The sequence below is a fragment of the Pteropus alecto genome, unplaced genomic scaffold, assembly GCF_000325575.1.
Source record: "Pteropus alecto unplaced genomic scaffold, ASM32557v1 scaffold105, whole genome shotgun sequence".
NCBI classification, from domain to species: Eukaryota; Metazoa; Chordata; class Mammalia; order Chiroptera; family Pteropodidae; genus Pteropus; species Pteropus alecto.
This window is the reverse complement of record NW_006436294.1, coordinates 2083664-2099201: the sequence shown is the minus strand read 5'-3', so window position 1 is coordinate 2099201 and position 15538 is coordinate 2083664. Positions and strand designations below refer to the sequence as shown.

The following is a 15538-nucleotide window of genomic DNA, read 5'->3' as shown; positions in this document are numbered from 1 at the left end:
GGCGCCTATAAAGTCGCGCTCCTCGCGGACATAAACAAACCTCGCCTGGCTCCCAGCTGCGGCTCGGAGCGCACGCCGACCTCACCGCTCTGCTCGGTCCCTGCCTGGCACCACCGGCCCCGCTCCGGCTCCTTTCGCCTTTCTTCCTGTACCTGAGGTGAGGCCCGCGCCCTCTTCTTGCCGAGCAGGGGGGTTGTTGCTCGCCCTTGGGTGCCGCTGCAGCTCCTGGACCGCGCTTTTGTGGCACCCCGGATCGGCGGGCGCGCGGCGACACCGTGGCGCGAGCGCGAGGAGGGTTTTGGGGCGTGGGGCACCGCTGGAGTAGGGGGTTTCGATTAGGGAAGAGAAGGAAAAAAAGACAGGTCCCGTTCATCATCCCCAGAGCTCGGGAAGCGAGGTCCTGGAGGGCCGCGGGGAGTGGAGAGCCGGCCCGGGAACACCTGGACGGCGCTGCCCAACGGCCTCCCGGAGTCAGAGCGGGCGGCGCGGGCCGGGGAGTGCGTGGGCTGCACCTATCGCTGGAGTGGGGTGTCTGGGGAAGGAGGGATTGCGCGCGCGTGTAGAATGGATGTGGGGAGAAGCTGGCGATGAGGCTGGGGAGGAGGCGTGGGTGTGTCTGCTTCCCAAACTGGGCCGGAAAGGTATGGATGCAGAGGGGTGGAGGGTGCGGATACTGTGAGTGTGAGGTGTGTGTGGTGTGCATCTGTGTGTGCATGGTGAGTGTGTGTGTGTGTGTGTGTGAGAGTGAGTGTTGGGGGAGGGTCCGAGGTGTGTCACCGCGCGTACGACACGCTCGGGAGCGAGTGTCTGCAAGCGCTGCTGGCTAGGGTGCGCCCCCCGAGGTGGCCCCTGGTTGGCGCTGTGGCGGCGCGAGAGAAGCGGCCCGGCCTAGAGGGGTCGTGCGGGCATCTGGTGGCCCTCAGCTGGCCGGGGCTCGGAGTGGCGTCATTGTCACCTCCGCCCACCCGCCCCCGCTTTCCTCCTCTCCTTGGCCTCCCGGGCCCGCCTCTCCTGCTCTCCAGGGGAGAGCAGCTGGGATTGCTCGGCCGTGGACGTGGACGGGGACGGCCCCGGAGGTCCGCCGCGGTCTCTGATTCAGCCTTGGGCAGGGCGCGTGCAATGTGGCAGGTTCAGGGGAAAGGCACTGTCATCCCGCCACTGTCAAATTAGTGGCTGAAGCTGGGATTTAGTAGATCATTTTCTTACTGCCCCTCCCCCAGACTCCCTCCCTCACTGGTCCGTGGCCACTGTCGTTAGACGTCCCTGGGAGTCAGGGGCAGCACCCATCTGTGGCTTGGAAGGGGCGGGTGCCTGGCAGCGGGTGGGGGAGGGACATCTGGTGGAGGGGTCCCGGTTGCCTTGTGCGCAAGACCAACTCTTCACAAATACCCTGGGACTTCTGTTTGCTTGGTTCCTGTAAGTTACCGGGGAAGATGGAAGAGTCAAAGACAGTTTAGCCAGTGGCCCCGCTGGAGGGCTATAGTCTCCTCCTACAGTCCACGAGCCACACTTACGCTTCTCCTAAGACAACCTATAGGAACAAAATATCTAAGTACCAACCTCGTTCTTGCCGTGAAAACCCAGTTTCAAGGCAAACCTTCCGGCCCAGGCTCCTCCTGTATAGAAATTCTGTGTCTTTACTGAGTTTCCCAAAGGTGAATTGAAATAAGCAAGGTACAGAGAGAGCACACCCCAGCACCTGCCTTCATGGGGTTCACCAAGTGGAGTGGGGTGCAGGGGAAGGCACAGACCACAGTCCTGTGTGCTAAGTACTGGGGTGGCCCCCCCGGTGGGGATCAGGGGAGTGGGGAGGGGTGGCCAGGAAGTGATGGGAAACCGGTGAAGGGACAATGCTCTGGTAAAGATGTGGAACCTGGGATGTCCCCTGACAGGTGACTTCTCAGTTTTGTGGCACCTGGTCTCCTGCTGGGGGATGAGCTCCAGGAGGGTGAGGAGGAAAGAAGGCTTTGCCGGCCTCACCCTGTGCTCAGGCCTCGGCCTGGCTCCTGGGGGGAGTTCAAATACAGGCACCTCTCTGCCCGGTAATCCTTCAGGCAGCCTCTGGTGAGAGCGCTGGATTTGGCTTTCCGGGGAGATCTTTGAGTACCTATTGGGGTCTCCTCTCCTGAGAGGGAGTCCTCCTAGGACAGCCCGCAAAGCCCAGATTGCCGACCGTTGGTTTGAGCATTTGGAATGGAATGAAAAACTCACAGGAGTTCCTGGTCCCATTTCTTCCTATTTTACAGATGGAAACTGAGGCCCAGGGTTAGGGACCGCCTGGCCAAGGCCCAGCCAGAACAAGAACCTGGCTCCCCAGACCCTTTCCTGGGATCTCCTGGTGGGTCTGGTGAGAAAACTTTCTGGACAGAACGTGGGTGATTTTTAATTCATTTACTTATTTTTAGTGCAAATCAGGTGTTCTTAAGCCATTAGCAGAAGCCGTCTCGTAAGGAAGGGCTGCAGCCCCACTGAGGGGTGTTCGGTTGGATTCGAGCTGCCTTCTCCAGGTTGGACTGAGAATCTGAACAGTGCTGGGCCCCCCAGGGTGCTCCGAAACCAGAGCTCCCCACCCCACAGAGTGGGTGGGGAAGAAAGAGCCTATTGTGTTTTTCTGAAGGCCCGAAGCTGTGCTATAACCATGGGACCCAGTTCTAGAGGATCCCATCCAAGCCATGACTCAAGTTCCCTGGCCTCAGAAAGAAAGCCAGGGTGATGACTCAGCATCCAAGATTCTGGCCGGGAGGGGCTGGGGAGGGAGGGATGGCTGTCCAGATCAGCTGTGTACCCCTCACCCGTTCCGTCCTTGCAAGAGCTCTGCCTGGGCTGCATTCCCTCTTTTAAATGGACGAGAGAACCCAGGCCGGGGCATTTAAGGGACGTTGCTTGTAGCCGCATGGCTTTGACCCCGGAGAGTAGGACTTCAGAGCCTTTGTTCTGTTTCATAGCGACTTATTGGGGTGACTGGGGAGCTGCTAGAATAAGTAAGGGCAGTTTCTCAGGAACTCGGTGCCTCAGTTCCCTCTCCTGCCTCATCAGGACGTGTAACGCGGAGTTAATCCCCGTTAGACTTGAGGACGGTGCTCCTCACGTGGGTGCATCACGAGCCGTTCGCTGTTAATCATTTTCACAGATGACATTCTCAAGGCATCTCCGTGGCAGTCGGTGTCAGGGACCTTTCTCTTAAGCTTACCTAGGCCAGTGAAAGTGCCTGCAAAGGCTGGCCTCACGTTTTGCTTCCTGAGATTCTTCCAGAAATGCCGAGCTCATGCAGAGTACATCGACACGTCATGGGAATCTTGCCCGAAATGCAGATTTCCAGGCCTGGTGTCCTGATGCTCTGATTCCGTAGGGCTGGGAGGGGCCTGGAATCTGCATTGTTTCAAAGCTTCCTGGGCTGGGTCGGGGGCAGGGAGTAACGAAGGCAGCCGCAGTTGAAGACTTCTGCTCCCGAAGGATGGGGGAGGAGGAAGGAAAGGAGAGGCGACCTGTCGCTTGTCTTCTCGGCCGCTCCTGTGAACCCCGGCTCTGGCAGCTGGGTGCCCGGTCAGTAGCTGGTACCTGGCCACAGTGCCTGTGATTTCAGTGCATCGCCTCATTCGGTTGAGGCAGGAGACCTTCTTCCATGTCTCAGGTGAGGAAACTGAGGCTTGGGCACGTGTCTTGCGTATCCGGTCTCAGGTGAGTGGTGTCGGGCCCCAGGTGAGCCGCCCTGGCCCTTTCCCTGCGGCCTCGCCCTCCCAGGCTGCCCAGGCCCTTCTGGGCTCCTCTTTGGAGCATGGACTCGGTTTCCTGGATTCATTTCGGGCTACCCTTCCTGCTACCTGGTCTCCCTCTGGTTCCTGGGCCTGCCATCTATCTGTCTCTTCTCTTCACGTTTGACGATAGGGACAGGCTAGGTGGCAGTCTGTGCTGCAGGACCGGAGGTTAATTCGCTGAACACTTACTTGGCATCCTGCTGGGCCAGCTTAAGCATGTCTGAGGAGGATGTGCAGAGGTGGCAGGGGGACACGTGACTCTGGATGTTCTTGAAACCCAGTGCTCCGGGGCATCCCGCGAGAACAGACCTGGGCCTCTCGGCGGACATCCCGGGCTGTCTGATTTGGCACTACAGAATGGAGCAGGTCGGAGAATTCAAGTCCACAAATAGGGTCTTTGACCCAGTCTTTGACTCTCCTACCTAACATCCACTGCAGACCCGCCGGCCCCCTGCCCTGCCCGGGCTCCTTCTGCAGGCTTTTTCAATCCAGCAGGGTGTCCCTCCGTTGAGGGGGGCGGAGACGAGGGTCCTCAGCAGTCAGAATGCCCTGTCTGGGGCTTCCTCGTTCACACTCCCCACCTTAAACCCCTGGAAACTTCTGTACTAGTGTCAATTTTACACCCACGGGCAGCTTGGCTTAAAGAGGTGAGTGGGGACCAGGGCTCCATCGGGTTTCTGCATCTTGACCCCCGGCCGCACCCCCTTGGCTTGGCGAAGGTTCTGGGCAGCCCTCTCCGAATGCGGTACGAGAGGCGTGCCGAAGTAGGTAATTCTAAGTGCCCTCCCCGCTGGGAACGGGCGCTTCCTCTCCCTGTCCTTTTTAATCATCATACTTGCCTCCTTTCCCCAGAAAGTTGTCCCTCCATGTTCCCATGTCACCTTCCTTGGATCATATGCTTGAGGGCCTGGCACTGAGTAGGCCCTCGGTTACTGCTGGTCCAAAGGAAACCTCCATTTATGAAGGCCGTGACTTGGGCTGTCCCGTGTGGGAAAGATGGAAGGCCACCCAGAGAGAAGCGGCAAGACCATTTCGGGGAGTGACCCACTCAGCGTGGCAACCGTCCCACCTCAGGGACTGAGGGTTTTGTGGGAAGAATCATTTCCCACTTCCTGTGCTAACACTGGCTCAGCTTGTTGCATTCAACAAATTATCTCCCAGCCCGTCCAGTGCGGCTCATACTTGTCCTGCAGAGTCACAGAAAAATCCTGTGACCTGACCAGCATCTTCCTTTGGGCTTCTGGTTATTCTGCTCGTCCCCTCAGACGGTCATCTCCTCTCTGCCAGACAAATTGCTCGAGCTGCCGGACCTCCATGGAGAACCTACCAGAAGGTCCCAGCGGTGTTGCAGAGAAGGGGGTGGGCTGCCTGCTGGTGTGTCCCCGACCTTCTCCCCGAGCCTCTTGCTGGCTCTGGGCTCCGTTGAACACGGAGAAGTTTCGTTTCGGCTGCAGCCTTGTACCCAGGGGGTGAGGGCTGCTGGCCTCTGCCTTCTCTCCAGCAAGTCCCGTTTCGCTCATTCGGCATCAGAGGATTCTTTGAACGCTGCTGCGTTTCAGGCGCCGTGCAAAGCCCTGGGGCCTTCGAGGAATTCCTTGTCTGGTTTTGCGTCTTCAGTGTGGGCATCATGTTATTGAGTTTGAGAGCCCTGTTCTCGACTTCCCTTCCTAAACTGGAGAACTTTCTTGAAGGTCTAAATTGTTGACTAGGTTGATATCTATCTATCCATCTATCTATCTACCTATCTATCTATCTATCAATCATCTGTCTATCTATCAATCATCTATCTATCTATTTATCTATCATCAAGAGTTAAGGCTGCCAACTTCCTCACCCCCCCAGAGCCTCGAGTTGCAAAAGGTCCAGAAAACATCAAGAAAACCCATGAACTGCCCCGTAGCTTGACATCAAAATCTCTTTGGCAAAGAAAGCACAAAAGGACATACCCACAGCAAGGCAGGATATCCGAGGTGTACCCCCAAACTACTTTCCTTGAGCTTGGTGCGGACGTGGGGCTGTTCTCTGGAACCATCCAGGGATTGCTGTGTTTGGGGAGGATGCTGGGGCAAACAGCAGCAGCACCCACTGATCCCCTCCCCACCCCCATTTTCAATTCTGTTCTATAAAGAGGCCAGTGTGCTGGAAAGGACACCGCTTTCACGTGGCTGTGAGGCCAGGCGAGTTGCAGAGGGGACAAAATCTGGGCCAGCTGCTGGCCATCCTGATCGATGCAGACTTGTCAACAGTCTCTCTGAGCCTCCCTCTTCCTCTGCTTCACCGAAGGGCTCCAGGAGGCAGAGCGCGCCCACCCCATCCCGCCCCTCCACACCTGCACCCGCATCCAGAGAGCCAGCTTCCCACCTTTGCCTCGGCCGAAAGAATCTAGACCTCGAGGCATCATGTGGGCCTTTGCTCTTGGGCCTCGGGTTACCCACCTGTAAACGGATGACAGCGTCCACCCTCTCCCAGGGGCCTCCTTGGGGAACACGTGGACTGATGCAGCGAACGCTCAAAGCACTGAATTTGCCAAGTCAGGGAGGCACTTGGGGGTGAGCGGAAACGGACTTCCAGGTCCACCGAGCCAGGCAGAGCTGAGCTGGGCAGTGCCCTGGCGAGGCCCTGTGTGCCCGGCCCTTACGTCCTTACACAGCACTTTCCTGCCTCGGCTCCCATCTGCCCCCAGTTTCTTGGGGACCATGTGAGGTCCGTGGAACGCAGGCCGCATAGTTTGCAGATGGACGCAGAGGCCAGAGAGGGGATGGAGAACTTGGTCAGAGTCTGGTGTCGAGAGAGGGACAGGGTTCCCACATCGACTCCGGAGCCAGTCAGTGTCCCTGCTTCTGAGAACCGCAGGCTGTGTGTGTCCCCCTCAAGCCCCTGGCGACGGGTGTTATGAAACTCTCATGGGGCTTCGGATGGCCTGAGATGCCTCTGCCCACTGCCCTCCCGGTCCTTGGGGCCACAATCTTCCCTTCCCCTGGTGAATCCCAGCAATGAACTTCCCCGGGAACCCACGAGGTCCCGCTAATTGCTCACCGTCTTCTGAGTTTGTTGAGCCAGAAAGGTATGCGCCTAGCCCCGCTGGGCCTCCGTTCTTCAATCAGCAGCCTGGCTATTGGAGAGGAAGCCTGCGTGGCATTTGCTCTACACTCTCTGCGTGATCCCCTTCTTGCCGGGCCACTCCGGGGCTGTGTGTCAAACACGGGCCGTGTCCTCATAAATGTCCCCGGGCCTCTGAGGCAGCCAGGAAAGGAAAGTGGACCTATTAATGAAGCAGCTGTTTGCCAGGGTCTGTGCGCCATTGTTTAATCCCACCGCTACTCGCCAGGAGCAGGAATTGTTATGCCGGTTCCACAGATGAGCAAACTGGAGCTAAGAGATTTGATCGCAGATTTAATAAATGGCGACAGCCAGGTCTGACCCTGAAGCCTTCCCCCTAGCTCCTGGCTACCTTCCACTCGCCTGACACTGGTTTTCTCTGAATTCCTGTTGGGAAGGGTGGGTGGGAAAGGAAGAAGTGGCGATAGGAACCAGTCTGACAGCTGGTGTTGGGACTCGGAGCCCAGTTTTTGGCTCCGAACGGAGTTTTTGCAGGAGTCCTGTGCTGACCTCATTTTCTGTCTGGAGGGGCTCCCACCTGTGCTGCTTGGGGACGCAGTTGGCAGGTACCGCACCGTCCACCATCCTGCACGGGGGAGTGGGAGGGCTGGGAGTCGGACACTCGGACTCCCACCCACGGTGCCCTGTGTGGCCTCGCCCTGTCACTCTGTCTGCTAAACGATGGCTTTGGTCCTTTTCAGTCCGACATTCTGCGCTGGGACTTTCCAGGAGGCAGCAGAGAGGGGCAGGGACTGGCGTCCAGCGCTCGGCCTCAAGCCCAGAGAGAACTTGCTGAGCCAAGTAGGGCCTCAGGTCGGCTGGGGGCAGGGAGAGCCCTTGGGTGTGGGCTGTGAGTGGCGCCCCGCAGCGATGGAGGTGGGGCGATAGCCAGAGCACCCCAAACCAGATCACCTCTCAACTGTCCTGCCTGGTGGAGGAGATCTCAGTCACCTATAAAGCAGCATCTACTGCCTGAACTAGTTCGTTAAATGAGCCTCGAGGTCTTGGGGTGGTGAATTTGAGCCCCGTAGAGAAGAGTCGGAAGGAGAGCGTGGTCAAGTAAGTGTGAGCGTCAGACGCTTCTCCATCTTGGCCAGACTGTCTCAGGATAGTCACTCAGACCTGTGGGGCTTCAGCCTTGTCCTTGGTAAACCAGGGGGGAGTGGCATATGGGCTTGAGGCTGGTGTCTGTGCGTGAGTGTGTGTGAGAGTGTGTGCATGCACACTAGCTTAAATAAGAAGTGCACCTGACAGAAACGCTCTGGATTCCTGTAGGACCTGCCCTAGATCAATGCTTCCTAGCCAGGGGCAATTTTGCCCCCAGGGGACATTTGGCAAGATCCAGAGACATTTTTCGTTCTCAAAGCTTGGAGTTGCTACTGGTATCTGGTGGGCCGAAGCCGGGGGACTGCCCCTCCCCCCGACATGTAATGCCAGCCTCCACCACAAAGAGCAGCCGGGGGCTTATGCCCTGGAGATGCGGCAGTGGTGGAGGCCACATCGGCCCCACGCCCCAGGGAGCATAGCCTCATGGGGAGACAGGACGATGACAACTAGCCTGATGGGTGAGCGGCTGCCGGAGGACCCCAGTGGTGGCATCTGTCCCATGAGACCGCGAGACTGGGCCCGTTGGTTCATAGCCATGTCCCTGACTTGGCACATAGTAGGGCCTCATCAGCAAAGCTGTTATTGATACTTTGGCACTTCGCTCAGTGCTGGGCACATGAGAACCTAGTCCATACAGGAAAGGACTTCTGAATGAATCCCCATTTCTAACCCTATTTGGTGAACTTGGATGGTCTTTGAGGAGGGTCTTGCAGAATGGGGTCCTGAGGGAGGCAGATGGTGGGGGGAAGATGAGGGGCTGCAAGGGAGTCAGGCCCTTTTCCTTGTCTTCATCCAAAGCATGTCAGCTTTTTCTTTTTTTTGGTAAACCTGTTTCTCTATATTGAATTTCCTTATAAGATTTTTTTAAGACAAATAGCTTCTGAAACAAAAGTTTACAAAGTTCTCGGTCGAGGAGACAGAGACGGGGGAAAGGACTGGCCCTCGACTGGCCTAGGTCAGCAGGATGGGACTGAGAACAGCCAGCGTCTTGCTGACCTACAGCGGGGGTGAGTGGGGTGCAGGGAGCATGCTCTGTAGCCGGGGTTTGGGCAGCCTCAGTCACTGTGGGCAGCGACCTAGACAGTAGCTGACCTCTCCCTGCCAAGGCATTTGCACTTATTAAAGGCAGGCTGCCCCAGGCCTGCAACCCCCCAGGGATGAAGAGTATAGAAGCCTTCTCTGCTGTGTCCAGCCTCCCCCGCACACTTCTCAGTCCTAGGGCACTTCCTGGAAGCTTTCTGGTCCAGACTAGGTGTCTCAGCCTCGGCATCGGCATCGTCGATGTTGGGGCCAGATAATCCTGCTGTGGGGACTGTGCTGTGCAGTGTAGGAGGATTAGCTGATGATCAGCATGCTTGGACTCCGCCCACTAGACATCGATGACATCCCTGTCATGACAATCAAAAAGGTCTCCAGACATTACACATGCCCTGGAGGGACAGAAGCACCCCCTGTTTTGATAAACGCTGTAAGAGTTCTCAGCGGCCTCACGTCTGAGCCTCAGCATGACCTTGAACACAAGGAGGGGCTCCATGAGGCGCCTCCAGCTCCATTCAGAGGTTCTCAAACATGTAAGGGAGACTGGCCAGGGTTCAGCCCATACCTCAGGTCGCCTAGGAAGGAAAAGAACGTGTGGGATAGAAAGGTTTTGCCAGGAGCATGCTTGGGAAACCCTGGCGGCTGGGATTGAGTCTTTTCTGTTCCGAAGGAGGATGCGGGGTCTGGCGAAGGCTGACGGCTGTTCGTGATCACAGCACTGGGGACCAAGGAGAGCTGGCTAGACCAGGCAGAACTATGGCATATGGGCTCGAGGCTGGCGGCAGAGACTTGTTTTCACTCTTGTGGGTTAGTGATTATTTAGGAGTGAATTTAAATACGAGGATTGCTCTTAAGCTGCATAAAACCTGTTCACCTACCTACTCAGCAAGCGACTTGTAGCCTGATTTTGCACCTGGTATAATGCTAGGAGCTACAGATGAGGCAGGGAGACAGGTAGGCTACCTGTCCTGGGAGCCTACTGTGGGGGGAGGGGAGGGGGTGAAGAAGGCCTGCTGGGGGCAGTGGGGGACCCCACCCTCACTCTGGTGAAAGGTGGAGTTCTTTTGCTCTCGGCATGAAGGGTGGCGTTGCCTGGGCTTCTGGAAAGTTCCCTGGGCTGTGTAGGCGAGGTGTCCCTCGGGTCAGGGTCTCGGGACCACGAACATGCTGAATTAGCAAGGCTGACAGACCTCTGCTTTTCATGCCTCCTGCCTCCGAGCTGGCCACTGCCCAGGAATGTTCAAAATATAAAACCGACTTTGTTTTCAGAATGTTCTGGAGCCTAGACTCCAAAGGCTGCATAAAGGCATTCTTGTGGGGCTGGTTATCTGCTGGCGAAAGTCATGCTGGGGCCCAGGCCAGCTCATCCCAGGGGATCCGCCTGCGGAATGCCATGTGCTGGCACCAGGGTGGGTGGGGGTGGCCCGGGCTCTGTCCTTGTTGACCCCTGAGAGGTGTTTTACAAAGAAGATTCTTATGGGTTCTGGAAGCTTTATCTTCAAAGGCTTGAACTCTCTCTGGCTGTTAGGTCTGTGGGGCCTTGGGTGGCTCAGGGCCTGGGGTTTCTGTTCTGGAACGGAGCAAGAGAAGGCCCTCACTCAGGCTGGGTTTCACCAATTGTCCAGATTCAGGGTTCGGAAGGTCTGGGCGCGTGAGCTGCCTGGTACCTGGATCCCTCTGCCACTTACTCCTTCTGCCAGCCCTCTGCCTGCGGCACTCAACCTTCTCTCTACTTTCTTTGTGCCTCGCCCCATGTTGGTGGGCGCTTCGTGCTTCTGGTTTGACTTTCTTTCTGTAAGAATAAATGTTTATACTTTAACTCCCAGATCAGGCTCCCAGGAGTGTGCTCAGTACATGTCACCGCCCAAGCCTTGCGCCCCAGGGAGTCCATTTGGCAGCATTCCACAGCCCAGGCTGTCACCTCCTGGTCCCTCTGCTCCTGCCTGTGTCAGAACAAGGTGGGGGGCCTCCTCTGACCAAGCCCCCTCCACTCTCTACCCACCCCAGCTCTCCTACCCCCTGCTTTGGCTATAAAGTGCTTTTTCCTTTGTAGGTCCTTTTTTATTTGAAAATCCCACTGAGCATCAGCCCTGTCAGACCCTGGGCTTGAGGTTTTCCCCACCCCTACCCTTCAACCCCTCCCCCTCCCCCAGCAAGTAGCAGAGAGCCTTGCCCAGAGGTGGACTTGGGGCGTGCGTATGGCCACCCTCTGTTGGGACTACTTTGAGGATGAAAGAAGCTCGTGTCATGCCTGTACAGGGTGGGCCTCCCTTGACCTTCTGTCCCCTTTTGGGTGTCATCCTGGGGCTGCCTGGCTTTGGGATCAGTGGTATGGGTCCCCTGCTAAAATGTATCAACAAATGTCCCGGGCGTGGTGGGCCTGGGCAGGGGCGACGTGGTTCTGAGTGTTGATCCATCCTTCATGGGAATGGTAGTCAGTAGTTGCTTCTGAAGCCTCAGTTTCTGTCCCAGGAAATCTACTGCCCCAGCACCCAGGGGCAAGGCTGGGATGGGCCAGGGTGTCCCGGGAAGTCTATTGCTCCAGCCCCTGGGGTATGGGATGGGCCAGCTGGGTCCCAGGGGCCTTACGACCTGTAATTTGAGGTGCATGAGGTAAGACCTGCTGGGCACCGTGAAGGCCCAATCTCTGGCCTCAGGTTTGCTTCCCTCAGGAAATAGCTCACAGCAGGAAGTGCTAACCTCCTGGCCTTTGTCCTCTCGTAGGCAGGTGACAGCACGGACATGTCTCGGGAGCTGCAGGATGTGGACCTCGCCGAGGTGAAGCCTTTGGTGGAGAAAGGGGAGGTGAGTGGAGATGCTCCTGGCTGTCACCATCACACGCCACTCACACATGGGCACATGTGTGCACACATGCACACACACGTCCACTGCTTCCTTGTTTCCACAGGTCATCTTGTCCAGGAATGCAAAAGGACAAGAGGTATCTGTTCAAGTCCCAGCCTGGCCACCAAGTGCCGTGGCATGTGGACCAGGCCCCTGGCCCACCTCTCTCTGCTTTTCCGCCCACACTTCCCCTACCCCGCTATGGAAAGTAAGGGCGTTGCTCTAAGCACCCCCTACCTCTGACATCCTGTGATTCTGGAACATGCAACAGGAAGTCCATCGCCCACACTCTGGTGTCCTCAGGCCAGGGCGAGGATAGGGTGGGTTAACTCAGAAGGAGCTAATTGGAACCTTGCGTGGTGTGGAGGAGGTGAGCCATGCACGTGAGCTCTTGTTGCTATAGTTATCGATTGTTCACTTGAACCTTTCATGTCGACCAGGCCTCCCTGTTGGAAACAGCGGCCCATGTCCTAAGGCCTGAGCTAGCGTGGTCCATCCCGGACCGGTTGTCCTGCCGATGGACGGAAGAAGCCTTTACATCCGCACAGTTAGCATCGTACTTTTAAGCGGGGTCCATATCCCAGTTCTCACTGAGCTGCAAAACGGCCTCCTAAAAAGATGATGCACCTTTTTAAAAATGTAAAACTCAGGCTCAAATGGGAAGTCAGCTAAATGCGTTCAAAAATAATCATCGACATGTATGCATCGCGTCCCGCAGGCCTGTCTCTGGGCCAGCCCTATTTCTTGGATTGTCTCATGCCAGCCGAGAGGGTGAGACTGTGGGTACAGAAGAGGAAGCTGAATCTCGGGCAGGTTAATTTGTCTTTGGTCGTATAGTTACAGTGTATGGGGCCTGGAGCCAAAGCCAGGCCAGCCGCCTTTGACGAATGGAAGATTCCTTTAATTTCCTTATGACCCTGTGTGGCTGTTCTGTTTTAGGTCCTTTATCTCGTAGATCTTTCATTTCCAATATGTGAGGCAACTATCAATATTCCCATTTTACAGACACAGAAACTGATCTCTGACGGGAGAATTGCCTGGATAGGTGGCACCACTAGGATTAGCAGCCCAGGGGGGCTATGGGATGCTTGTCACCATTCTACACTTGGGGTCTGCAAATGCTTTCAGTAAGGGCCAAATAATAAACACCTTTGAATTTACGGGCCCTACTGGCTGTTGCCTCTACTTGGCTTTACGGTTACACCGTGAAAGAGCTTGCTGTTGCCGTGTTCCAATAAAACTTTATTTACAAAAACAGGCGGCAGACTGCGGTTTGCCGACCCATGCTGTTCAGTATGCATGCTCCAAATCTAGGCAACTCTGGTGAAAGATGGAATATGGGCTGGAAACTCAGAATTGTAGGGTCGAGGGAAATGCTCATAGATCTCTGCTCTCCGCTTCCATCCGTGAGAGACTGAATTTTAATCCAGACGATGGGCAGCCACGAAAGAAATTTAAGGAGAGTAACACGGTCAGCCTTGAGATTTAAAAGCGTAGCATGTGATCAGAGACCGGGAGACCAGTTAATAGGCAAGTGTGTCCGGTTCTCTCTCAAGCTTGTGGTCAGCTTAAACCTTCAGATCTTTTTTTCACCAGGGCTGGAGTCAAAAATGAATCTGGCTAATGTGTCTGCTTTCCTGCTGGACTATTTGGGATGAAAAGGAAAGTTTGCTTTGTAAGGAATGAGGGAGGATCCACGGAGGAGGGAGATACAGACTCGGGGCTTGGAGAAGCCTGTGTTACAAAATTAGTTCTTTGCCCAAGGAAACTTGATGAAACTGACCATCTGTCTTGTCTCTCCACAGACCATCACTGGCCTCCTGCAGGAGTTTGACGTTCAGGCAAGTAGCGGATGTGGATTCCCTTTGCCCCTTCCCTACCCTGAGTTCTCTTTCTTTCTTCCTTCCATTGATTTGAAGTAGATCATTGTCCAGACCCTGGGGATGAGGGGAGAGAAGGCGGCTAGTTTCCCACACTCAGATCCTTCTCTCAGATAGAAGCGGGTTTGAGTTCTGGCCAAGGGAGCCCATCAGTCTTTGTAGAAGCAGGATGGAGACATGGCCCCCTTTGACCCTGCAGAGCTGGGCAGAGCTGTGGGGCGTGTGCAGGAGAAATGGGAAGACTGTGAGTGGGCTTGGGACCCTGTGATGGGAGGGGAACAAGCAAAGGCTTGATGTTCTTGGCTCTGCTTGGGAAAGTGAAACCAGCCTTCTCTGTGGCTTCCTGGCTCCATCCCTGCCCAGAGTTGGCTTCAGGGCAATTGGCTGGGTGTGGGTGGAGGGGCGGGGAAGGTACCTCTTGAGCTTCACCCAAGAACAAACTTTCAGGATAGCTGTCTGGCTTCTCTTGGCCGAAGGGTGGGTCAAAGCCTCAGGAACTGTAAATCTTGGCTCATTAATTACCCGAAAGTTTGCATGGGCCCCAGGCTGTGCTAGAACCTGGGGTTGGGGCAGGAAGCCTGAGCACGCTGGGTTCTTGTGGTCCCAGAGAGGTTGAGAGGAGCAAATACAGGCCAGATGCAGGCTGATGTGCTCACCTGAACCTCTACCTGCACATCACACAGGTATCTCTGGCTTCCAGCCCATTCTGAGCTCTACATCTCTACCATCCATTCCAGCATCTCCTCTGGGGTCGCTGGGAGTGGGAGTGTCCGCAGGGTGGCCTTGGCTGATCCTGCAGCCTTGTTAGAGCTGGAAGCAGGGCCATCTTGCGGGCTCAGCTCATCTTTGTGCTTAAAAGCAGGAGAGGGGCCTGGGATAGGTGGGCAGCTTTCTGGGGTCTAAGACTGAGCCTGGAAGGGGCTCCGAGCGGCGCAGGCCCCAGGACCACGGCCGGGCACCCACCCTTGCCCACCAGCGTTCCGCTGAGTCTGGTTGTTTTGTCCCGCCGAGACTCAGACGGTCACCTCCCTGTGCCTACTTGGCCATCACTGGGTTGGGAGGACCTGAATCCATCATTTCATGGGTTGCATTAGCACCTAGAACACAGACCTCGGTCTTCAAGGGGTGCACTGTGTCATGGTGGCCTCCGGTTTGACGTTCCTACTGTATTTATTTAGGAGGAAGAGAGTCAGAGATGAGAAGTTATTGGCCTGAGGTCCCCTTAGTGACGGGGGAGGTGGCCCTAGAGCCTGGGCCTTCCTCCTCCCAGCTCCGAGAGCTTCCTGTTCCGCTTACTCCCCAGGAGGCTGGTTTAGGGGGGCTTCCTGTGAGCCAGGCACTGTGCTAAGGGCTTCGCAGCCAATATCTCATTTAACACCTCAACAATAGCATGAGCAGAGGTACCATTATCCTCATCGTTCAGGTGGGGAAACTGAGGCCAGAGGGGTGGGACTGCCTGACCGTGAGGAAGCCGGGTTCTTACTGTGCTGAGGCCTCTGCTTCTCCCGACTTCAGGCCTGGGCTCCATCCATGTGTCTCTGTCTCGAAGGACACTCAGCTCGTGGGAGGTGACCTCGAGTCTCAGGGAGCCTGGGTTCCTCTAGTCCAACTGCTCATGTCACAGCTGGGGACTGAAGGACAGAGGAAGGGGGCGTCATTGGTGCAGGGCGCACAGTGCGGGGAGCTAAGAATCATGGTGCCCGGTCCTGTTTTAATCAGTCCGCCCTCACGAGATCAGGGAGAACTGGGTGACAGGGAAATTGGAGCTGTGAAAACTGCAGCAGCTGTGGCACCCGTGACCCTGGCTGTGGCACC

At 56.3% G+C, this 15538-nt stretch overlaps 1 protein-coding gene across 1 annotated transcript in view; it reads left to right on the top strand.

Moving 5' to 3' along the window:
- The first annotated feature begins 12 nt into the window (after nt 1-12).
- Nucleotides 13-15538, top strand: part of NDRG1 (N-myc downstream regulated 1) — a 45721-nt gene continuing 30195 nt past the window's right edge. Inside the window, exons 1-3 of the mRNA XM_006912931.3 lie at nt 13-157; nt 11724-11804; nt 13649-13684. Of these exons, the coding sequence (XP_006912993.1) occupies nt 11742-11804; nt 13649-13684 (99 nt within the window). The 5' untranslated portion in view covers nt 13-157; nt 11724-11741. The remainder of the gene's footprint in view (nt 158-11723; nt 11805-13648; nt 13685-15538) is intronic.